The sequence below is a fragment of the Rhipicephalus sanguineus genome, chromosome 7 (genome assembly GCF_013339695.2).
Source record: "Rhipicephalus sanguineus isolate Rsan-2018 chromosome 7, BIME_Rsan_1.4, whole genome shotgun sequence".
Taxonomy (NCBI): Eukaryota; Metazoa; Arthropoda; class Arachnida; order Ixodida; family Ixodidae; genus Rhipicephalus; species Rhipicephalus sanguineus.
In genome coordinates this window covers 159,808,388-159,832,685 of record NC_051182.1, presented here as the reverse complement: position 1 = coordinate 159,832,685, position 24,298 = coordinate 159,808,388, and the positions used below count along the sequence as shown (strand labels likewise).

General features: G+C 48.8%; 1 protein-coding gene across 1 annotated transcript; it reads left to right on the top strand.

Annotated features, from left to right (window-relative positions):
• Window positions 1–2,471: 2,471 nt before the first annotated feature.
• LOC119400407 (ornithine decarboxylase) lies at window positions 2,472–23,342 on the top strand. The gene is made up of 9 exons (XM_037667428.2): window positions 2,472–2,815; window positions 5,772–5,871; window positions 6,787–7,010; window positions 12,693–12,853; window positions 14,796–14,961; window positions 16,691–16,841; window positions 18,052–18,155; window positions 18,463–18,671; window positions 22,308–23,342. Exons 1-9 carry the CDS (start codon window positions 2,555–2,557, stop codon window positions 22,357–22,359), a joined length of 1,428 nt encoding a protein of 475 aa, XP_037523356.1. The 5' UTR covers window positions 2,472–2,554; the 3' UTR covers window positions 22,360–23,342.
• The last annotated feature ends 956 nt before the right edge of the window (window positions 23,343–24,298 follow it).

The window sequence follows — 24,298 nt, the reverse complement described above, 5'->3', positions numbered from 1 at the left end:
AATGTGATAATAATATTAATATCTAGGGTTTAACGTCCCAAAACCAAGATATGATTATGAGAGACGCCGTAGTGGAGGGCTCCGGAAATTTTGACCACCTGGGGTTCTTTAACGCGCACCTAAATCTAAGTACACGGGCCTCAAATATTTTTTTGATAAATTTTTTTTTATAAAAGTATAAAACTGCCACTGAAAAAGTATAAAAACTGGAACTGAAGAATTATACTTTTGCGTAGCAGAGTATAATTCTCGGTTACGTCGATGCGGTGCTTTTCTTTTTCTAATTTTTTTCTGTGAAAAGGTTTATAGACCCTTTTGACAGGAGAGAAAAATCGCCTCCTTTCTGGACTTTCGCACAGGAGTACGAAGGTTGACGTCACTGCCTCGGCAGTGCAGTTTTGGGGAGTCACGCCTATTTACCACAGACCAGAGGGGATTATGGCGGCGCTCATGAAGCCTTCTGTGAAAAGGTCTATAGACTTTTTCACAGGAGAGAAGAAACGCCTCCTCTCCAGACTCAAGAACATGAGTACAAAGGCCGACGTTACTGCCTCGGCAGCGCATTTTCGCATATTTACCACAGCGCAGAGGGCATTACGTCAGCGCTCACGGAGCTTTCTGTGAAAAGGTCGGATACGGAATCGCTTGAGTGTACTACTTGCTGTCGCGTCCCCGTCGTATCAGTTCCGCGCTTAACACTATCAATATGTCGCGCCAACAAGGCCAAAATCTACCCTTACTAAGTCTACAGAAGCGTTCACCAAGCAGCGTGCGTACACAAATGAATACCATGAGAAGGTGCTGTAAAGTCGTCGGCTCGCGCCACGCGCCTAACATAAATGCTGCATAAAAGCCGCGGAGGAAAATAAAAGCGAAAGTACTTTACGGTTGACGAAGGATCTCGCCACGACGACGCTGATATCCAGAACAATCGTCGACGCGCAGAACGGCGGCGTGCAATCCGCCAGATTTTTCCCGCTTTACGATGAGCCAAGGTTCGCACCGTGACGGCGTGACTCGAGGGTATACCGCCTTGGAGTCCGTGGCGCGCGACCGGCCGTAATAGTAAGTGGCGTGAAACCGTGATAAGGCAGAAAAGCCGGTGGGAGCCGGAAAGCGTGAATGAACGCTCGCGTGAATCAGTTCTGCGGGAAGCCGCAAGGTGGCGGACGGATTAAGAAAGGGAAATCGACAACCACCCGTCTGCAGCACTACGTATACATACATGCCGTATGGATTACCAAGCTTGTGGCTTCGTGCTGCAGACGGGTGGCTGTCAGTTCCCCTTTCTTAACACTGGCGTAGTAGACAGGGGAGGGGGGGCGGCGGATTCCCACATACCCCCAAAATTTTCAATTTCGCATGTTTATATATACACGCGACGAAGTGGCAGCCAGCACAGGACTGTGTTGGTTGGCGAAACACGGGTCTGGCCTTTTTTTTTTGCCCTGCCGTGCACGCAATCAGGCTAACGATGATATATACACACCCACATCCAAACGCACGCATGAACATGCATAAAGTATGGTGAACACCCCCCCCCCTCCCCCAACAAAATTTCTTGCTAAACCCTTGAACCGTAAGATGTGTGCGTGAGCATAGGCGTGTGCACGGGGAGGGGGGTGGGGCCCTGGCCATAGGCGTGCCCATAAAGGGGGCCGCCAATTCGGCCCCATACGTTTACTCATTCGGACATTTCACGTCATTCTTCAACTCAGAAGGCACTGAGATCGCGCTAGTTGGTACTGATCCATAGTTTCTGTAAGCGCGAAGGTTTCTGTGAGCGCTTGTCACGTGTCCTTCGATTGTGTTACGTGTCCTTCACGCTTACAGAAACTATTTTTCAACTCGCAGGGTTATGGCTACGAATGCTTTTTTGACGATAATGATGACCAAGGACACCTGATGTTGCATTCAAAGAACTCTTTACTTCCCACCAATATCCCGGAAAGCTGATAACCAATGGCAGTCTTTTGTGAAAAGCGCGTTATCGCTTCATTTTCCCGTGCATTGCGGAGCTTGTTTTCGTTCGGACTCGACCAAAGCGGTGGGGGCGGGGGGGCTGCGGTCAAACTTGGTCCCCCCTAAAGGAGAACCCTGCACACGCCTACACCCGTGGCATAGGCTGAACGGCTTAGCACGCACTGACTGCAGTGGTGCTACTGGCCCCTTGCCCCCTAACTCCTGGACCACCGGAGTTTCCTTTACAGCACGTGGTAGCGCCGCGACCGCTCTAAGCCACTTCGGCTTTACGAGGTGGCGGCCGGATATGGGCGCGGTGATGCCGCGTAACAAAGGGAAAACGAAAGCACAAATTTAAAAGGTCGTAAGAAACAGCGCGCATCACAAACGGCAATATTACTCGGCCCGCTATCTCAATGCCGTAGTCTCAAACTGCTCCTCCGTCTCGCAGATAAGGCGGATCCTCCTCTCCCAACAAGCACGCCGCTGCTTCCCCTGCCACCGTCGCCGACGCTGCTGTTGCTGCAACAAGGGGCCATCGAAGGTTTCGCAGCTGCGGTATAAAGCCGAGCCAGCCACCGTCCCCGGAACCATGGGCAAGGAAGTCGTGCACGAGTCGTCCGCAGTTGTCCACCACCACCGCCACAACCACAAGCAGACCAACGGTTTCCACCGTGCCGCCAGCCACCAGTCACTGAACAAGAAGAAGCACTGCCAGCCCAGGGTCGTCAAGCAGCCACGCAGCGTTTCCAACGGCGCATCCCGAACTTCAACCATGAGGCACGACGCGATCCTCTTCAGCAACCTCAAGCCCAAGGAGTTCGCCCAGGAAGTCGTCGGCAAGACGAACAAGGTGAGGCTTTGGCACCACTGTTCATCAGAAGTGTACGGACTCGCCTTGCTCTTTGGTGTTCAATTAGTACTGGTATGTTCTTTCTGCGTGTCGTTTGAACCCCTAGTATCTGGCTCGTAAACGAAGGTTCCCTGGATGGCGCGATAATCTCCTCTGGGCTGTTACTAATACGCGTGACCCCCCAAAAATGCACTGCCGAGGCTGCCACGTCAGTTCTTATATTACCGTGCAACAGTCCAGAAAGGAGGTGAGCCTAGAATATCCCGTGGGGTGTGACGCACTATGTCCGATGGATGCGCAATAGACTGCTTAACCTCAATAATATAATAATACATGGGGAGATACGTGGAAAAACAAGGATATGATTCTGAGGCACATCGTCGTGAAAGGCCCCGGAAATTTCTGACCATCCGGTGTTCATTAACGCGCATCGACATAGCACAGTACATGGCCTCTAGCATTTCGCTTCTGTCGAAAAGTGACCGCCACGGCCAGGATCAGACCCGCGACTTTGGGGTCAGCAGTCGAGCACCGTAACCTCTGTACCACCGATGCGGACACAGCTTGCCCCCAAAGCTCTTGACAACTGAATGATGAAACATCGAGAACGGTTAGTCGATGACCATTTGTGTGGTATACTGAACGAAGCGTGACTACATACAGCGTTAAAGTAGAAAGTTGGGCAAGCTGGTACTGATTCATGATGTTGAACAGCCCAAGTGACAAGGTACGGTTGAAAGGAAAGGTCTGCGCGCCTGTCCTATTTTCTTTCCAACCGTCCTTGTCATTTGAGCTGTTCAACATCGTGAATGACTACATAGAGTACGAATGAAGGAAGATAATTTTGAGGGCTCATTTTTCTTTGACACAGTCTTAATGAAAACCAGCAGATAATGAAGCCGCTACATTACGCAGCACAACATTACGCACTTCAGCGCGCTGCGTTAGAGGCTTCTTTGGTTTATCCTGTGGATTGCAGTCAATGACACTAAGAGACGAGGTCACGCTTTCCCTCAACGGCGACACACAGGCTGTCTCAGCGGATTCACTTAGAGAGGGGGAGAGGGGAGAGTATTCTACTGTCGGCACTGAAGTAGAAAGCTCGCATGAGATAACACGCGCGAGATTAGGAGCCGCGCGACACGCTTTATGGCGCAATGCAACAACCACTGCCGCCGCCCGTTAATCCACTTAATCCCCTGGATGCAAGCTCTAGAACGGGAACGCAAAATCCTTAAGTTTTTTTGTTTTTCTTTTTATTTGTACGAACCTTCAATTTAGGCAATTTGAGGGTAATTTCGGGTGGTTTCGCGCAGCTGTAAACGTTCGAGAGAAGTGCGAGGTGCGAGGGCACTGCTTCAGTCCGGTATGCGAGGACCACACAGCGACGCAACGTACAGTAAACGCTGCATGAGATTGCAGCAACTTATTAGGGCAATCAAGTATCCGAATTAATTGAAGCCGAAATTATTCGCAGACTAGGCACGCAGTGCACGTCACCTCAACCTCTCGCACTATCTGACAATTAAGAGCCGCAATTTGATAGATCAGGTTTCAGACCGGTGTACCAGAGCGCGTTAATCCCATTGATGCCCAAGATGCACGCGCGAGAACAAGAACGCTGAACCTTTCTTTCGTTTGTTTCGGTTCCTTTTTATTGGTGCGGACCTTCAATTTGGGCTATTTGATAGTAATTCCGGGGGTTTGTGAACGTGGCTGTAAACAGTGGAGGAATACGAGATGCGAGGGCACTGTTTCAATCCGCTTTGCCCATGAGGGCACAGCAACACGACTTGCAATAAGCATTGCAGAACATTGCAGTCTCATCAGCGTAGCCCATACGCAGTTAAGTTTTCGAACTGAAGCCTAAACGAATCGCAGACTTGGCACGCAGTGCATGTTATCTTAGCCTATCACCTTGTCTGGCAAGAGGTGCAATTTCTTATCTTAACAGCAGTCTTCAGACATGCGTACCAGGTTATGTCGTCGACATGCGCAATGCGTATTCGTATTTGTCACACAAATAAAGGTTGCGTTGCGCACTTTTAACGTTTCTTGGTGCAAGTCAGCGGTGGTGTCACTGCCATCTCTTGCACAACGCATAAGCGCTGTTTTCATGCCCTCTGCGACGGGCCTCCCGAGGTCCGCCAGGCGTTGGTTGGACGGGCCCGTGTAGTCGCTGCGATCATCATAGGGACCCCGGACTAGGGTTCCCTCCCACATGCTTGGTTTATATATTTTAATAAAATGTTTTCTCTCTCTCTCTCTCTCAAGGCAGCGCCTTATTGGGTCGTTTCCATCCACTTTCTATGACGCATTATGATGATATACACCTTGTATACTACAGTCTCAGTTAGAGGCCTTCCTTAGCTAAGCCCGACCCGAAGGTCGCGGGATCGAATCCCGGCCGTGGCGGTCACATTTTCAGTGGAGGCGAAAATGTTTTAGGCCCGTGTACTTAGATTTAGGTGCACGTTAGAGAACCCCAGGAGGTAGAAATTTCCGGAGCCTTCCACTATACGGCGTCCCTCATAATCACATCGTGATTCTGGGACGTGAAAAACCCCAACAATTATTATATCAGCTACGCCCAAACCGAGTGTAGACCAGAACTAAAAACTATAACCAGATTTTGTGAATGACAGGTTGTACATTGACGAGAAGTGGAAACTGGAAGTCACGTGAGGGACCGGAAGTAAACCCGTAAGTCACGCGTGAAGGGGGGGGGGGAGTGAAACGGACGACGTGAATGAAACAATGTCTTCAGTTAAGCTTGATCCGATGACGGAGTCGTGTAACAGTTTTCTTTATTTTAATCGTCCAAGGCACACCAAGAAGTCGGTCTCTAAGCATAATATCCTTCGTACGCATTTATTTTGTGGTTTCAGCAGACCGATGCATTCACACCAATGAACATCGCCAGATATAGTTCGTTTCGTCTTGTTTGCACCCGCAGAATGACTTGGACAACCCGTTCTACATCGTGGACATTGATGACGTACTCTACAAGGTAGACCTCTGGCGGAAGTCCGTGCCTAGGGTGAAGCCTTTCTACGGTGAGTCATCCTTTGTTGTCCCTATCCTTACCGTAATATATTAACGGCGACTGTTCTTCGTCGACAATTCGCCGTCCGTTGGCGTAACGCGGCCATGTTGCGTACAGCAGCAGCGCTTCCAACGCTGCTTGCGTTCTAACGCAACCGTGATAGTAATACGCGTTTTCGCAGATCAGTTCTGCGGAATCCCGCTAGGTGACGTAAGGGTGAAAAGATGGATAGTTACTGTATATGCTACCTCAAGGTAGCAAAGTTGCGCATCTGTTTTCCAAATGCCGTAACCATGCGTTGCGGAGAAGCTGACGCTCGGGCCAATTTTTGTATTTCTCGATGGCGCCACTGCAGCGAACTGGATTGACACTAGTCATTCAGTTAATCACCGGTCTTCGACACGCCAAACATGTCGATCGGTGACCCGGTAGGCATGTCGCCTGCAAAAACGGAGTGGGTCTTCGCCGCATAGCTGTGATTGCTATCCAGACCTATGCGCAACTCTGCTACATAAAGGTAGCATATACAGTAACTCTAGAGAGGGAAATTGACAACCACTCGCTTGTAGCACGAAGCCACAAGGAAATCCATACGGATTTCTCAGAAAGAAAGCTCCATATTACGATGCAGTCTATCTTTGCTTATAAACAAGTGAGCCGTAGCAGACGCCGTCATAAACGTATGACGTCACGGCGATCTGGTGCCGAAACTTGACGCTGGCGTCGCCACCCACCTTTGATTTTGTGTCTTTTCTGGCTTACCAATTGTCCCTTCTCGCGTTAATGGATGATATCTTGGGCGTTTTAGAATGGTGATTTACAAGTAAGCTCACATGCATTCGCATTTAGCGCGCGTACGTGTGCAGTCGACGGGGCGCAGCAAGTAGCCTGACTAAGCTGTTTTTCATTCGTCCTCCCACCACAGCTGTGAAGTGCAACGACAACCCGATCGTGCTCGAAGTGCTCGCTGGTCTCGGTCTGGGGTTCGACTGCGCCAGCCTGGCCGAGATCGAGGCCATCATGTCGCTCGGTGTGGACCCTTCGCGCATCATCTACGCGCACCCGCAGAAGCACGTGACCTACCTGCACCGCGCGCACGAGCTTGGCGTTGACCTCATGACCTTCGACTGCGCCGAAGAGCTGTACAAGGTCAGTGGCCGGCTAGAGACCGCGTCAGCTTCGATTGTATTGGCATGGTTCAGTGATTATGACATCGGCGTACGTTACACCGCGGTGTTTGACCATCGTTGCGCGGTCACCCTGAGCGAAACACGGTCCAAAAAACTCCTGACGATTGTCCCGTGGTTTAAATTGTGTAGGCCATGGTGTAGTTCTAAATCGTGCACTAATTTCGTTCTTGTGCAGGTCTTCGTGTAGTTCTAAATCCTGAGCTTAATGCAGCTTCACTGCCGTGAAACCCGAGTACGTGCGCAGTATGGGCAGCCCAGATATTTCCTTGGCAATCGCGCGCTTGTCGAGGCGGTGGCGCCCTCATCCGCGGCGCGGTTATTAGCCGGACGTTTCAGAAGCGTTTTTCGCGATTTCAAGGGTAAGTTTTTGCGATTAATTCTTGGCTATTTCTGTAGTTTATAATATTTTAGACCTTGCTTAGCACTGGTTTTAAGCATTGTTAGTTTTATTTCAAGATTGTATTCATCAATGCGTGACCACGCGAGAGACATTGGATGGATGACAAGCCGGGCTCCTAGAGTGCTACGCACTTAAAACCCACGTCACCTCCTCTGAGCGAGCGGCTTGTGGAGCGGAAGGGCTTCTTGTGACGTCGTAATGACGTCACAGATCTCCGAAATTAGTGACGTCATTGCATCATTGATGACGACATCGCACGACATAGTCGATTGGTCAAAGGTGGACCGATCCCGGCGGTAGTGCTACACAACGCGAGTTGCAGCAGGCTTCAGTGGGTGGCGGAGGAACAATGTAATTGACCGAGGTTGCCAAGGTAATTCAATGCGTGTGTAGACGTCCAGGGCGTTGGTTGCGCGATGATATTGCGTGTTCACAAGTAAAGAAAGACAAAGGCACGTCTACAATAAGAACTCGTATATTTAAGCAAAAGCGCTGCGAGGCGAACGAGGCAGCAGCGACGGGGCGACTGGCGTAGCTTCGGCCCGGCGGCTGTGTTTACAACACCCGGCCGACCCGGCCGCCGTAACTCGAGTTCCCAGGCCACTCTCCGTGACTGCACAGTAAACACAACACGATGCGAACGTGGACTCCGAGCGCCGAGCACGCTCGCTCGGCGCGGTTGCTATATAGGCCCCCCGCTAGTGAAGGAGCCCGCTGAAAGGAGGGAGCCTGAACGATACAGAGCGACGCTCCCTCGTTGCAGTGGTGGGAGGAGGTGAAGAGTGCGATGAAGTGGTGGGAACGGAGGCGGAATGTGTGGCGCAATCTGGAATACCACGGGGCAGTGGGTTCTCGACGATGGCTGCTTTAAGGCGGTCGATAGACACGGTATCATGACGACCGTTCAAATCAAGCGTGTAGAGCTTCTCATGGCGCTTGATGACGCGGTAAGGTCCATCGTAAGGGCGCTGCAAAGGCTTTCGGACTGCGTCGCGGCGCACAAACACGTGTGTCGCCGTTTCCAAGTCAGGGGAGATGTAGGTAGGAACACTGTGTTTTACGCGAGGTTGTGGGGCAGAAAGACTTCGCATAGCGGAGCGCAGCTGCACCACATACTCGGTTGGATCAGGGCAAGGCGAGGTAGTTGAAGCATCAAAAAATTCTCCAGGAAGGCGGAGCTGTGAACCATAGGTCAGTTCGGCAGGTGTACACTTGATGTCTTGCTTTAACGTCGTCCTAAGACTAAGCAAAACAAGTGGCAGTGAAACTGTCCAGTTGACCGTGTCGGGTTGCGCCTTCAAGGATGCTTTCAGGGTCCGGTGAAAACGCTCGACCATGCCGTTAGCGATGGGGTGGTATGCTGTTGTGCGAATCCGCGAACTTCCCAGCAAAACCATGAGCTTCTTGAAAAGAGCAGACTCGAACTGTCGGCCGCGATCGGTGGTGATTGTAGAGGGAACGCCAAAGCGTGACACCCAACCCGATACAAAAGCTTTAGCGATTGTTTCGCTTCTTATGTCGGGAATGGGAAACGCCTCTGGCCACCGAGTAAAACGGTCAATGCATGTCAGCAGGTAGGTGTTTCCATCCGATGGAGGCCATGGTCCGAGGATGTCCAGATGAACTTTATCGAAACGTTCTGAAGGCGGTGTGAAGGTGCCGTACGGAGAGCACGTATGGCGATAAACCTTGGACTGCTGGCACTGCAAACAACTACGGGTCCAAGCACGAACGTCTTTGTTAATTCCCGGCCAGACAAAACGCTGGGTGATAAGGTGTTGAGTAGCGCGGATGCCAGGATGGGAAAGGGTGTGCAAGGAGTCAAAAACAGCCCGACGGAAATCGCTCGGAACAACTGGTCGAGGGTTGCCGGTAGACATGTCGCATAAGATAGGAACGGTGCAGGACGGAAGGGTTACTTCACGAAACCTGAGTGTTCCAGGGGATAGGCGAAGTTTAGCGATTTCTTCGTCTTGTGCTTGCGCTGACGCTAGGGCGCTGAAATCGACAGTTGCCGGCGCTGCGGCACAAGATACGGAAGCCGTCAGGCGAGAAAGCGCATCGGCTGCAGCATTCGCAGATCCCTGCACATGCCTGAGATCGGTTGTGAATTCCGCGATGTAAGCGAGGTGACGACTCTCACGGGGCGAAAATTTGCTGCTTGCAGACTTGATGGCAAACGTCAACGGCTTGTGATCCGTGGCGATGAAAAAACATCGGGCTTCAAGGAAATGCCTGAAGTGGCGCACACCCATATAAGCAGCAAGGAGTTCACGTCCGAAAGTGCTGTAGCGGCTTTCTGTGGGTGACAACTTGCGCGAGAAGAATGCCAAAGGCTGCCACGATCCGTCAACGAACTGTTGTAAGGCGGCTCCAACTGCCACATCCGACGCGTCGGTCATGAGGCAGAGTGGAGCGTCTGGTGTTGGGTGAACAAGCAGGGCGGCGTCTGCGAGCTCTGTCTTAACTGCTTCAAATGAGCTTGATGCATTCTCAGACCACGTAATGGAAGTACACTTCTTCTTCTTACCCTGAAGCAGGTCAGTAAGGGGTCTAATCAGGTCAGCACAGCGGGGAATGAAACGCCGATAGAAATTGATCAGTCCCAGGAACTCGCGCAGTTGACGCAATGAAGTTGGCTTTGGGAAGTCTCGAACAATTTGCACTTTGGAAGGGAGTGGCCGGATTCCATGACAATCAACGTGGTGTCCGAGAAAGTCAAGTTCAGGCACGCCGAACGTACACTTGGTTTTGTTGACGATGAGGCCGTACTCGGCAAGGCGTTCGAAGAGCTGTCGAAGATGGGAAAGGTGTTCGTCTGCGTTGCGGCTAAAGATGAGGAGATCATCGATGTACGCAAAGCAGAACGGCAGGCCTCGGGTGACTGTGTCTACAAACCGCTGGAATGTTTGAGCGGCGTTACGGAGCCCGAAGGGCATCCTCAGGTATTCAAAAAGGCCGAAAGGTGTTATGACAGCAGTTTTGGGAATGTCCGAGGGTTCGACAGGTATCTGATGATACGCCTTGACCAGGTCAATCTTCGAAAAGATGGTTGCTCCATGCAGTGGTGCTGTGAAGTCCGCGATGTTAGGCAGTGGGTAGCGATCAGGAACGGTGGCGTTGTTCAAAGCGCGGTAGTCGCCGCAGGGTCGCCAGTCACCTGGGGACTTCTTGGGCACCATGTGCAGCGGAGAAGCCCAAGGACTTGATGAAGGTCGCACAATGCCAAGCTCGAGCATATGATCAAATTCAGCTCGGGCAACCTTGAGTCGATCTGGTGCGAGGCGTCGTGAACGACCATGGACAGGTGGCCCTGAGGTAATAATGTGGTGGGTAACATCGTGCTTGACAGGGCGCAAAAAATTGGACGGGCGAAGCAAGCTTGGAAAGTCGTCGAGTAACTGTTCGTACACTGACGAAGGTGGCTTGTTGATAACTGCGGTGATGCCGGTTGTTGACGCTATACCTTGCACCGTTAGGTGTGTCTTAGCATCGACAAGGCGCTTGCGGGAGATGTCCACGAGCAGGTCGAAATGACGAAGGAAGTCCGCTCCGAGAATTGGGTAAGAAACGTCCGCTACGAGGAAAACCCAACGAAAAACGCGACGGAGTCCAAGGTTAAGCGTGAGAGCGCGCTCACCGTAAGTCATGATAGTGGTCTTGTTGGCGGCTTGCAGCGTAAGTGCAGATCGGCGATTCTTCGGGAATGCGGGTGAGGGTGGAACAACGCTAACTTCGGCTCCCGTGTCCACGAGGAAACGGAGCCCTGATGTCTTGTCCAAAACGAAGAACAAGCGGCTGCTTGCTGGACCGCCACCACTCGCCGCTTCTAGTGGTGAGTCGGAGCGTTTCCCGAGAAAGTGCAGGGAGATGAGCACTTTCGGGCGGCTGCACCAAAGGTCCGGTGATACCAACACTCGCCGGGATGCGGAGACTGTGATGAGGAGCGCCGGCGGGAAGAGGAGCGGCGGCGTGACGAGGATCGAGAGCGCGCAGACAGGGTAGCTATCTGAGCGGAGAGCTGTTCGATCTGGCTGCGAAAGTCGTCGCGTAGGGCGTGCAGGTCTGGTGGCGAAGGGCGAGATGCCTCACTTGTTGTGGAAGTGGTCGCGATCACTGACATAGTTGGGGAGTCGAATTCCATCACGGAGTCGGCAAGCTGCGCGAGCTTTTCCAGCGACAAGTCCGCTGCAGCGGCGAGCACCATGCGGACGGTCGAAGGCAGGCGCTGTAGGAAGAGCTCTCGTAGCAGGTCCTGATCGAACGAGGTGGCCTTGTCACCAAGAAGCTGCTGAAGACGGCGCAAAAGCTGTGAAGGCTTACGGTCGCCTAGTTCTTCAGCAGAAAGCAGCTGTTGGAGACGCTGCCTCTCTGAAGACGAAGTGCGTTTCAGGAGCTCGGCCGACAACTTATCATAGGGGTTCGTCTCCGGTGGGGCCAGAATGAGGTCTCTGATTTCGCTGGCGATCTCCGGTGGAAGCGCAGACACCACGTGGTGGAATTTGGATATCTGAGTCGTTACCCGGGCCGTGACAAACTGGCTGTTTACTTGCGCCAGCCAGAGAGACGGATCAGCAGGCCAGAATTGCGGAAGCCGAAAAGAGACGGCGGAGACTGCTTGCGTCGCTGCAGGGTCGGGGGATGCTTGTCTGGAGTCGCCGGTGGTTTCCATCGTCGTCGCAGCCAGGAAAATGATTGTAAAAATTTCGATAGTCCGTGGTCACCAATTTGTAGACGTCCAGGGCGTTGGTTGCGCGATGATATTGCGTGTTCACAAGTAAAGAAAGACAAAGGCACGTCTACAATAAGAACTCGTATATTTAAGCAAAAGCGCTGCGAGGCGAACGAGGCAGCAGCGACGGGGCGACTGGCGTAGCTTCGGCCCGGCGGCTGTGTTTACAACACCCGGCCGACCCGGCCGCCGTAACTCGAGTTCCCAGGCCACTCTCCGTGACTGCACAGTAAACACAACACGATGCGAACGTGGACTCCGAGCGCCGAGCACGCTCGCTCGGCGCGGTTGCTATACGTGTCTCGCACTACTGCGGCTCGTTATGTCTAGCAAGATGTGTGGTTCTCTACTTTGTATGACTTAATACATTACCAAGTGCGCAGCAGGCATTCGCTTTCAGATGTTACAGAGTATGGCGTGCTGCCGAATTTTGTTTCTTTATTTCTATTGAGGTTTACGTTCCATCCTCACTTGGGCAGTATAGTAAAGGTTGTTTCTCCCCCGTGCAGGTCAAAGAGCACCACCCCTGCGCGCGCCTGGTTCTCCGTCTCAAGGTCGACAACAAGAAGGCGTGGTTCGGCATGGGCGACAAGTTCGGCTGCTCCGAGGTCGAGGCCATCAACCTGCTCCAATTGGCCAAAGATCTCGACTTGTCCGTCGTGGGCGTGTGGTGAGTTGCACGGCGCTTTTCTTTAACGCGAAAGTGTTTTATGCCTGTGTCCACCAAGACTTCACACGAACAGATGACAAAAGAAAAACCTAGAAGAAAAAAATGCCCCCACCTCCCCGAAGGGAATCGTGAGGAAATGCGACTGCATTTCTTGCGCCGAGAGTACACGGCGTAGTAATTTTAATGGCGTAAAGCTGGACACATCGACGCGCTCAAGTGTCTCCCTTTTGGGCGCCTCTTTCAAAGAACGCTTCTTACGTGCGTTCGTAATCACCTCAGGGATGTTGCCACCGCCTTCAATGCAGCACGAACGCGTTTAGAAAGCGCTGTTTTCAGGCTGTGCCAAGGCAGCACAAACGCTAAAAACGTGTTTCAAACGCACTGCATTGAGGCGGTGGCGCACGCAGGGAGGAGAGAGAGCGAACGGCGAGAGACGGAGCGGCGAAGCACTGCACCTACCCTCTCCTACACTCTCTCCACACACGCGAGAGCTCCGCCGAGCTCCCGCGATGCGAGCGCCCTCACACGCCACAGCGCGCTCCTCCTCTCCACTCACTCTCCGCTACTCCGCCCGCACCACCTGCTCCGGTTGCTAGGGGCGAGGATAAGCGCGCGCGCCCGCAGCTGTTGCTATGGGAGAGGGAGCGAGAGCGGAGAGGCGCGCGGACAACGCCGGACGCTTGACATAGCCCGACTAAGAAATGCATTCGCATTTAAAAAAGTTTCGTTGACGCGGATAACCTAGGAGTCGAACCCACGACCCCACAGTCCGCGGCGATAGGTACCGGGCGCTGTACCCTCTATGCTACGGACACACATACACGAGGCTGTGCAAACACGCCTTGTATATCTCGCACCTCCTCCGAGAGAGAGAGAGACGCCAGCTGGAAATGGAACGCCTTCGCGCGTTCATGGCTCAAGCTACGAACTCTGCCTCTCACGTACCTGAAGCGCTGTAGTGTGTGCATAAGCAGAAAAAAGGTTACCCTATTGCTGAGGAGCGTACACCTCGCCGTTTCTCTCCTCAAATGACGACGCTTTGAAGGAGTGCATGTCGAGCACTAGTGTTTATTATGTGCTTGTTTATGCCATCTTTGGACGGGATTCACCATATGCTGTGTCCATGTGTATGCTAACTACTTCAACTACCACAAGTGTTCAGTCATGATGCATGGACGTTTGTGAGCGGGATGGAATTGAGCCACAAGGCGTCAACGTCGGTGCATCCACTTTAAACAGTGCTATAGCTTCCAAACACCAAATGTCGTTGTGCAAGCTCTCGTATATCAATGTACAGTAAACGATCAACTACTGTGAAGACACGTTTCACATTCGTGTTATACCGATTCCTATGACGGAGGGATCAACCATGATTACATATATATATATATATATATATATATATATATATATATATGTGTGTGTGTGTGTGTCAGTGCGGTTGCGCGTGGAGAAAGATGGAAATAGAATGTTCTTTCGGCGCACATCAATATACTTTAATATGCTGACAAATTCAACTCCTACGTAATTGGCTTCCCCGCAAGTACACGTTTCTTGTGGCAAAGCCAGCTTTCAAGGCACTGGCTGCTGAGCGTTATTACGTCTCTGAAAATCCGTCGACGGTTGCGAATGTGCTCTCAACTGTAAATAATTGCTGGGGATTTATGGGGCAAAGCCACGACATGATCACGAGACATGCCGTAGCGGGGGATCCCGAATTCTTTTCGACCACCTGTGGTTCTTTACCGTGCACCTAAGATGAGCAAACGGGTGCTCGCATTTTGTCCCCATCGAAACGCGATCGCCGGGAATCGAACCAGCGCCCACAAGGTTAGCGGCGCGACACCTTACACGAGTTACTGCGGCTGGTACTCTCTCAACCAGTATAGATAAATTGAAGCCCAAGAGAAAGTAACCTAAGCCTTCCTTCTCTCATGGTCAGTTTCCACGTGGGAAGCAGTAACCAGGACCCGGGAGCCTTCACCGGAGCCTTAGCCGCAGCGAGACGGACATTCGACGCTGGGAGAGACCTCGGATTTGACCTGAGGTTGCTCGACATTGGCGGAGGCTACCCGGGAGAGAAGGGCTTGGAGACCGTCTTCCTCAAGGTAATTAAAGGAACACGAAACGGTTCAATAGAAACGGCTTCAGATCATTAACAGGCGGATTCAGGTTTTGTTCGTAAAGTGTGCACGGTTTGAAATACGTTAACGCAACATGTCACAGCTAGCCAGCACACCGAGTTTTCCGTCACCCCTGCATTTGGGGCGTAGCATGTTTTGCAAGGTCACTCGTGCGACCGATCTAATTGACTTGCAAGGGTCAGTGCCGTAGAAGACGCATAATCATTCCCCTCAGCCTATTTTCTGTACAGCAGAGGTGCAACAGCCGAAATAGGATTTGGAGCAATTTTTGGAGCAGCAAAATGTTGCTTTTGGAGCACGAGAATCCAAATTTGGAGCAGGTTACGGGGGAAAAAAAAAACATTAATTTTCTATCCCGAAATTCCCAATTAGCAGCAGTATAACAAAAAAGAATTTCTTTTAGAAAATAAAGCAAAAATATGTACAAGTCGTTCAACATAGCCTAACTCGTGCACGTGAGCACTGCTATTTCAATGAAAGCCGTATATATGTTGAACCGCCCCACAGTGCAAACAATGAAGTCTACATTAGCATTTGCAGCGCCTGTGAAATCATTTGACAAGCGCTGCAAATGATAACGTGGACCTGCCAACCTGGCGACCTCGAAATTCTGGACATTCGTAAAGCAGAAGCAAGTGGGGGTAGTGAAAAAAAACAAAACAAAAATGCTGACGTATGTTTTTGTTTCTTACTCAGGGCAGCAGAAACGTCATACGCAGCTCCGAATCTTTGCCAGTAATTTTTTAGACGTCAGCCATCATACTAGCACTCGTAATTATTAATGCGGCGCATGCACGCTGGTCTGTCTCCCGTGACAGCTAGTACGTAGTACTAGCCCCTTCTAAATCTTAGTACGCTTTTTCGCAACGGACTGGTGTACTGCGGCGAAAGTGGCTTAAAAAGTGTTCGGCACGCCATAGAACAAGGCATGGAGATTTTCTAAATTAGAACCGCCGTTCTTTTAAGGCGAAGGCCTTATGTGCCTCACTAAACACGAAATTCGAGCATCGGCGTTGGCGGTGTCCCGCGTCAGAGGCTTCTGTAGGCTCCCTAATACATCGACTGAGAAGAAAATGATGGCTTTCGCCTTCGAGTTGTCTTAGATGAATGCACAAGGGGCCCTGTGATCTTTTTTTTTTCTTCAGCGGTGGCGTTAGGGTTATTCTGGATTGTATCAAATTGGCGCAGCTGTTGCGCCCCAGGTGCAGAGCAGGACCACGGCATCTCCCAGTGATATCCAATTTACCCTATTTTGTACAATCTGATTGCATTTTATCTCTAAGCGGCCGAGATCTGTAGCTCTCTTGATACAGAGTGATTCGCTTAAATTATGCCGCATTAAACTATTTACTTCAGCTTTAGCCTAACTATGCACAATTTTAAGAAACGTTCAAGGGACTTTTTAAGCATATTCTTCAGACGAGAACTTTAGCTGTCGAGCTATAGCTCAGTGGTTAAGACGTTATGCCACTGACCGAAGGTCATGGGTTCGACTCGCAGCCTCCTAGGCCGCGTTTTGACCGAGACAAACTACAGTCTCGGTAGAGACCAATAATGTCTCTACTGAGACCGAGTGGCAACGGCAAGACACGGTTCCAGCAATAGAATAATGTTAACCGTTCTTCTTGTTGTACATGGGTGCCTTAATTATGTTGACCACGCGCATTCATCACCTGAATCATCTCTCTTGCAGACTGCGGACATCATCAACGCAGGCCTGGACAAGCACTTTCCAGAAAGCTACGGTGTCAACATCATCAGCGAGCCGGGCACATTCTTCGTGGCCTCTGCCTTCACCATCTACACGAAGATCATCGGCAAGCGGCTGAACGAAAACTATGACGGTGAGCATGCTTATACACTGCAAATTCAACTGTCTCTTGACGTGAAAAATGTCCGAAACGTGTGATCATACATTAACGAGCGGGAGTTGTATACGGCACCGATACCTGATAGCAAAACTGCTTTGAAACTGGCCGTTTTGGTGAGCCACTTTAAAAACTGGCTCGCAGAACGATAAAAGCATGTACATACACCACGTTTCCAGCACTTATTTTATGATTCTTATATTTTTTTTGCAGATACATTCCACTTGTACTTACTCAAACGTAGGAGCTGCATGTATAAAGAAAAAAAATAAACACATTTGAGAATAAATAAGCACCTCCTGCAGCACGCACTTTGTCCCCTGAGCTGTCGTTTTTTATAATCAGTAGAAGATCACGTAGCAGCGCATAACCATTTATTTCCCGCCTCATGCAAGCCACACCAACAGTACCACATCTGCAAAGTTAATCAGCACAAAAGACACAAGAAGTACAAGTACCACAGTGCCCGAAAGCCTCCCTAATGAGCGAATAGCCCTCGGCTGCGAGTGCCGCGGTGTGGAGGAGGAGTCGGCTACGCCCACCTCTGAAATTAGCGATCTCTCTGGGCACTTGGGTGGCCGCAGGAAAACCTGCCGGCGCACTAAATCTCTGAGGCCATGAAGAAAACTTCTTGTTTATGAGTGAAACCGGCGAAGGGCGCCACCAGTTCCATTCCCGCAACTTCTACACTGTGACGACAGCTTAGGTGTCACATTGTTGGGACTTATTATACATATAAAATTTGCATTTCATAATGCACGCATATATGCAAACACCATGCACGTACATACGTACAAAGGGGTCATCCCCCCTCCCTTTCCCCTTGGGCTTCTCGGACAGGTGTCCATTTATGTATCTTCGTGAGAATGTCTCTATGTGTGCTCATACATGCAGTACACGTGCAAAATGTAAAAATCTCGGGGGATTTGAACCTGCCAAATCGTCCCCCTTGGCTATACTCCACTGCCCCTACACCCCCTTCCACCTACAGAAGTAAGTTTCAAGCTGTGGCCCTGGCCTGCTGCTTAGTCTAGTGTATGTCTAGAGACACGTGACAGTTTAGCAAGAAGGTCATCAAAAGACAAATCTGCGAAAAAAATCTTGTTTTTGGACAGCTGTGACCGTACTTCCACCTCTCGTTAATCACCATCCCGCAAGTGACACAGTCCGTACACTTTTGTTGCAGACTCGAAGCCCAAAGAACGCATGTACTACGTCAACGAATCTGTGTACAAATCTTTCGTCGTCTCTCTCTTCAACGATGAACCTGTCGAACCAGAGCCACTGCAGGTGAGAAGGAGTTGAGTCTTTACATTCGAGTCCTGTCTAATCTAGATAATCTAATCTAGACCATCCATTGTTGAACGTTATAATCGGCAAACTGAAGGTAGGTGGTTAACATCTGGTGATTTAGTTGACAAGCAAGTGTGATATTTATTTTTTCTGACAGAGATATGTTTGTTGTGAAGATGACTGAGGCGACTTGTTTTGTGGTAATTAAATATTCCATCTGATGTGTTAGAGAGCGACTGCGTACCCAATATTTTTTTGCACCAAGAATGCTCAGTAATAAAGACATGCCATTTGCCTGTCGTAGGACGTTGAAGGACCACTGCACCCGAGCATCGTGTGGGGCATCACCTGTGACGGCGTGGACAAGATCAAAGCTGTCTGCAAGCTTCCCGATCTAGCAGTTGGCGAGTGGCTCTACTTTGAAAACATGGGTGCCTACACAATCACCATCAACTCTCCGTTCAACGGCTTCCCCAGTGCGGATGTGCACTACCGCGCAAGCAAGATTGTCGAGTGAGTATTAGTTCTCACCACTACGAAGAAAATCCGCTTGTTTGAAAACAAAGAAAGTGGTATGATGCAGAGTTTACGAGATGACACATCAATCTCAAAAAGTAACATACAACTCACTGTAGCTACTGACTGTAGCTATTCATTGTATTAGCTTTTCGTGACTGCTCTTTTGTTTCATTGTTCAATGAAAGATAATTACTGCATTGAATTGAATTGAAATAAGGCGTACATCTTTTGACAGTTAGGGGAGGCCGTTTACGAACAGTCATAAAAGGAGGTTTACTGATGGTGACCTTTGTGTGTCATCCAAGAATACTATGGATACATACACTTAAAAATACAGGTTTCATAGCAAAATGTCATAGCATACCTGTATGTTCAGGAGTAGATGGAACTGTGGGCAGTCTTCATAAGGCCCTAAGGTGTAAAGAAAGCAATCAAAGGGTAAGCATCCATACAGTGCATATTGACAAGATACATTTCAAAAATTATAGTATACAGAAGCCATGAGCTCACGAATGATAGCATAATGGCATGATCATTATAGACAATAAGCTGAGAAAATTGGAATGCATTGATGTTAATGTGGCATGTGAGAACTTGAACAATACGGTGGAACATGCTGATGCATTCCGCAAACCTGTTTCAAAGCGTAGTTCGCTAAACATTGATAGCAATGATTCTTGCATTGTATGCAGCAATATAGTATATTACTTGGAATGTATGACAGAATGCTGTATAATCGTGTCATGTACACTTTCTGAAATATTACTGTATCTGCAAGTCACTTTGCATCAAAGTACTTTTTCAGTCCCAAGATCCAACCCAAGAAAAAAATTCTGAAAATCGGGGCTGTAAGCAAGCCTAAAGCCTGAAATTAAGAATACGAGTAGACTTCTTCTTTAGTACCTATCTGCTGATGCAAGAATACTGCTACTAATCAGTTCAATGCTTTCATGAATGTGTATTCGAAGAAGAGATGGCGAATCAAAGTATTGCACTACATATTCTGCAAAAATTAGCCCCATCCTGCTGAAATTGACCCAAATTGCCAGTTAAAAGAGATTAAAATACTAAATATTCTAACATTAAAGGGGTCATGAACCACTTTTCCAAGTAATGATCGAATGGCCTCAGTATCGGAGTGTACTGCCTCCCGAATCGATTGCCGCAAAAATTTCTCGAATCCGTCAAGAATCAGCGGAGTTACGGGGGTTTGGCGCACGCTCCCAGCGCTTTCTCTCTTTTCTCGTGCCGACGAGCGCACTGGAAGCTAGACAGGGAGGGATGGCATGGGGGAAAGAAGTTACGCCAGCGCGCGTCATGAAACGCGATCGCTGTCCCGCTGTGATTCGCTTGCGCGAGTGCGGCTACCGTGTACTGAGGAGTGCGGCGCCGGCAAGTGGCGGCACCCCGCGGCAAGAAGCGCATCTGATCCGAACGCCGCTCTCGATTTACGTCGGCTATCGGCCAATAAGCATGCTATGTCTCTTGCGACGTACAGCGGAAAGACGCCCCGCCCACCGACGAGAGTGAGAACCGGCCTCTGTTTGAAAAGAGGGTGCCTGGGGAAACGGCAACTTCGCGCTCCGCTTGTGGCCATTACGCGGCGCGCACGACTGTAATATTTGGCAGAGCAGTTCATAGCCGTGTCAGCTTTCCGCAGGATGTGTTTTTTCAATCAGCCCAAGGGGTGCTTCTGACCCCTTTAATGGTGGCCACATGAGTTATGGCATCAACGAACAACTAATGGAAACAGCAAGTAAAGAACACACAATCAATACGAGAAAACGAGAAAAAAACGAGAAAGAAAAAACACAAACGAACACTAATGCACCTACACCTTTTCCTTTTGGAAAGAGTGTTAGCAAAAAGCATCAAATGCTTCAGTTGTGAGCTGCTGTTCTCGTACTGTTAACCAAAATATTTTGCTCAAAGTCGCGACCCTTGAATTTATCACACAGTATGTATATCGATTTGGTGAAGAAGCGCACACTTGAAGCTTATAACAGGGCACTTTGAGGTAGTTGGTAGGGATTGAATATGAAAGAAGGTAAGGCCTGCAGTCACTGACACATCATGAAGTGCATAGAGGGGGAAAACGTTCAAGGTGTCCCCAGAAGAACTATCAATACCTGGATCTTTTTGTAACAGATTTACAATGTGAATAGGACTGGTAAAATGGTATCTTGAGTAGTGTGTGGCTTTTTATGCAGCACATGTACACTTTAGAACAGTGGTTCTCAGCCATGAAAGTTTCAGGGGTCCCTTGTGGACCTGTGGAAGTAATGAGGGAACCCTTGCAGAGAGAGAAAAGGGTGGGGGGTGGGGGTCATAAATTAACACAACATGCAGCTTGCAATAGGCGCCTTTTATTTCTCCCTGGCAAAGAATGGTCGAACCAAAGTGCCACACCAATTCGATCTCAAACTTGTCAATAAGTTTGTGCAATCTGCAGCCACATTGAACCTGTTTCTAGCTATGTTTGCTCTTCAAAATATGCAAGCCTAGAAAAAGTATGCTGGCGTGCGTATGTTGCAGAAAACTGCGACAAAAGCTTTACAGCCATCTCATCGATAAGGGGAAACACAAATCAGCTCCGCCGCAATGCAAAAATGTTATACAGTGAAGCATAATAAAAATCGGAAGGGGCTGCTGTCACGGGACATGTGCCTCCAAAAAACGAGTTTTCTTTGTTTTGCTTTTTCAATGATGGGTTTCGCAGACCCCCTAAAATGGCTTTGCGGACCCACATTTGAGAGCCACTGCTCTTGAACAAAATGTGTGGCCCTCTGAGATAAGCTTTTGCCTACAGCACCTAAATTATGAACGCAAATGTGCCTCTTGCTCCTGTATGATTAATCCACCGATCAGTTTCCATTAACTTATGAATGTTCGGGAACCCACAAAAACATGACACAGCTATGCTTGCATGTAGTTGAAAATTTTCTTGCCGTATGTCTCCTGTGCCCGTGTCGAATACTTTGTCTGCGGCATTTGTTTGAATGTGTGATCTAGCAAGTAACAGGTTCCGGCATTTCAAGCTTAACTCCACTGTGATTCCTTATTTACCACCAGCAAGATGGAACATAATTTCTTAATTGCACCTTGCTTTAACTTTATATTAGCTTAACCAGCATTGCATTATGGTAGAAGCCTCCCTATGATGTAGCTAATGTTCAGGATGCTGCTATAATTAGTAGATTTGTAGATTTCGCATTTCTCCAGCACCATAAAAGCATTCTTAGCTAGGTGTTAGTGTTTTCTTGGAAGCATAAATAATGAGTCTTCAAAATCTCATACTGTTTCATTTCAATGTGTATTTTTAAGTTTATTTTTGTTTTTCCTATTGTTCTTAGCCTTCTAGACTCCTTGAAAAAATAACTGAACTCTCATTGGAGTACGTCATGTATACCTGTATGAACATTTAAATAACAATAGCTCCCATGCCAGTTCTTAAATCTGTAGCATTGGCTGCTGCTACACTAAATATAATCATTGCTTTTCTAATGTGGTACATTTCTGCGACATACCTCTGTGTCTTGCTCCTTTTGTGTGCTATAGGTGTTAGTATGGAGTACCAACATGCCCACGCTCATGTGCTTTCAAGTTATATTTCTTATTTTTCTCCACCAGGGACCACCTGCGGCGAAAGAAGCTCATCCTTTCCATCCTCGACACCGCTTGACAGGACCCTACCCGCTCCTGCACAGTACTCAAGTTTTTCCTGCCTTCACGGTGACCTCTGTATCCACACGAGGACTGCAAGACCTGGCGTGACTGCCACATGTGAGGGCCTTTCCCTCGCACAATGAAAGTCGTTCGGAAGAAGACCAACAAGGTCAAATCGAACGACACGCTTAGGGCAGGAGGGGATTCCACAGAAGCTAGAATATAGCCGACTGTCCTTAAAGCGTAAAGCCAGTACTATTTAAACTGTTCGCGGGATTTCTTATAAAGTGTGAATGTGTAAAGAGATGGAGAGAGTTTGCGCTGTTTGGAGAGTGACAGCTGCGATAATTTTTTTACTTGTTGCACGGCATTTTTACCTTTTTACGAGCTTCGTATGAAGCGATGTCCTTAGTCACTTGTATAACTTTTACTAGCAGATTTTGCAAACACGTACGCTCAACAGAAGTGGCACGCATCATGTACCAACACTGCGATAGTTTGCTTTTGATGGGCTAATACCATAATCAGAAGGCCTGAAATGTAAGCTATTGATCCTCAGTCAAACAATCAATCAATCAATGCTTTACAATGTTAAAAGAAGGTATTTACAAGACTCTTTGGACCAATGACCTTTTCAGCTAGTATCTAGTCCAACACAAGATCAGCGTAGGTCAGCCATAGGCTCATTCAAAAGTGGATTTCAACTGAAATTCGTTTAACAAATAATCGTACATTTACAAAAAACAGCATGAATACCTCGGAAGCACAACCATCAAGTATAGCTTAAACAGATGAGACCACCAAAGTTACGGGTTGCCTCAATTTTCTTGGAGAGTGTGCCCAACGAGCTCTGATTGAAGAATTACATGGTTTTAACTTTACAATAAATGTGTTCACTGGGCATTGCATCGAACAATGCAGAGGTTTGTTTTATGTCCTTTGACAGTGCACATCATTGCCAATCCTGCTGGCTACCTGAATAAAACGTTTTCTTCGAAATTGGTGTTGTCCTTTATTGTTCGACGAGCCCTGTCAGGGAATCCCTGTGAAGCCAAGGACAAGCTGGACAGAGGTGTTGTGGAAAATTGCAGACTTGGCATTGCATCGATCCTTGTTCATGACTGGCAGGGGCATAGCCAAGGGGTAGTTGAAACCCCCCAACATTTTTCAATTTTGCATGTGTAGATATACACACATGCACAAATATACATGAAGTATGAACTATACATGAAATATACATAAAGTATAAAGATATGCACAAATATACATGAAGTATGGTTGAACCCCCCATTCTGAAAGAAATTTTCTGGTTACGCTACTGATAACTGGCGACATTAACAGAATCGGTAATCTTTACTGAAGTAACTGTGTTATTATTGATAAATTTCACATTAGGATGACTATTACAGCAAGGTATTGTATACCCATGTAAATTGTAAAGCATTGTGGGCAACCTCAATGGCGATGCCCAGCTGCAAGAATTACTTTCTCAGTAAATAGAAATCTCAGAAATAGAATTTCTGCTTAAATGGAACACCCGCCTCTAATACTATTGGCTTCGTACTTGAATGCTACTCCCCTGTTTATCTTTCAGTAAACAGAACATTTTACTGGTCCCTTCAGGTTCCGTATAACGAGAGTATACTGTACATGACGTGCTTACAAGAGAGATTGTTGAGGCTGAGGCCATCTCATCCCTGGATTCTGTGTGCATCAGCACCCCATCGCTTACCCTATGAGACAAAGAACTGTCGTTCCTTAGAATGTGATTTTTGTGCACATACGTAATGTGATGCCTTTCCTCTGGCAGTATACTTAAGCGAATGTGGAAATAAACATTATGTTGGAAGCTAGTGCCCGTGTTGTGTGTCCTCTTCTTGTGTCCCTGTTCATCGAGCGCTAATTTCGTCGACGTAAGTGTGCAGAAATGGGAATGAACATAATGGTGCGCTGGT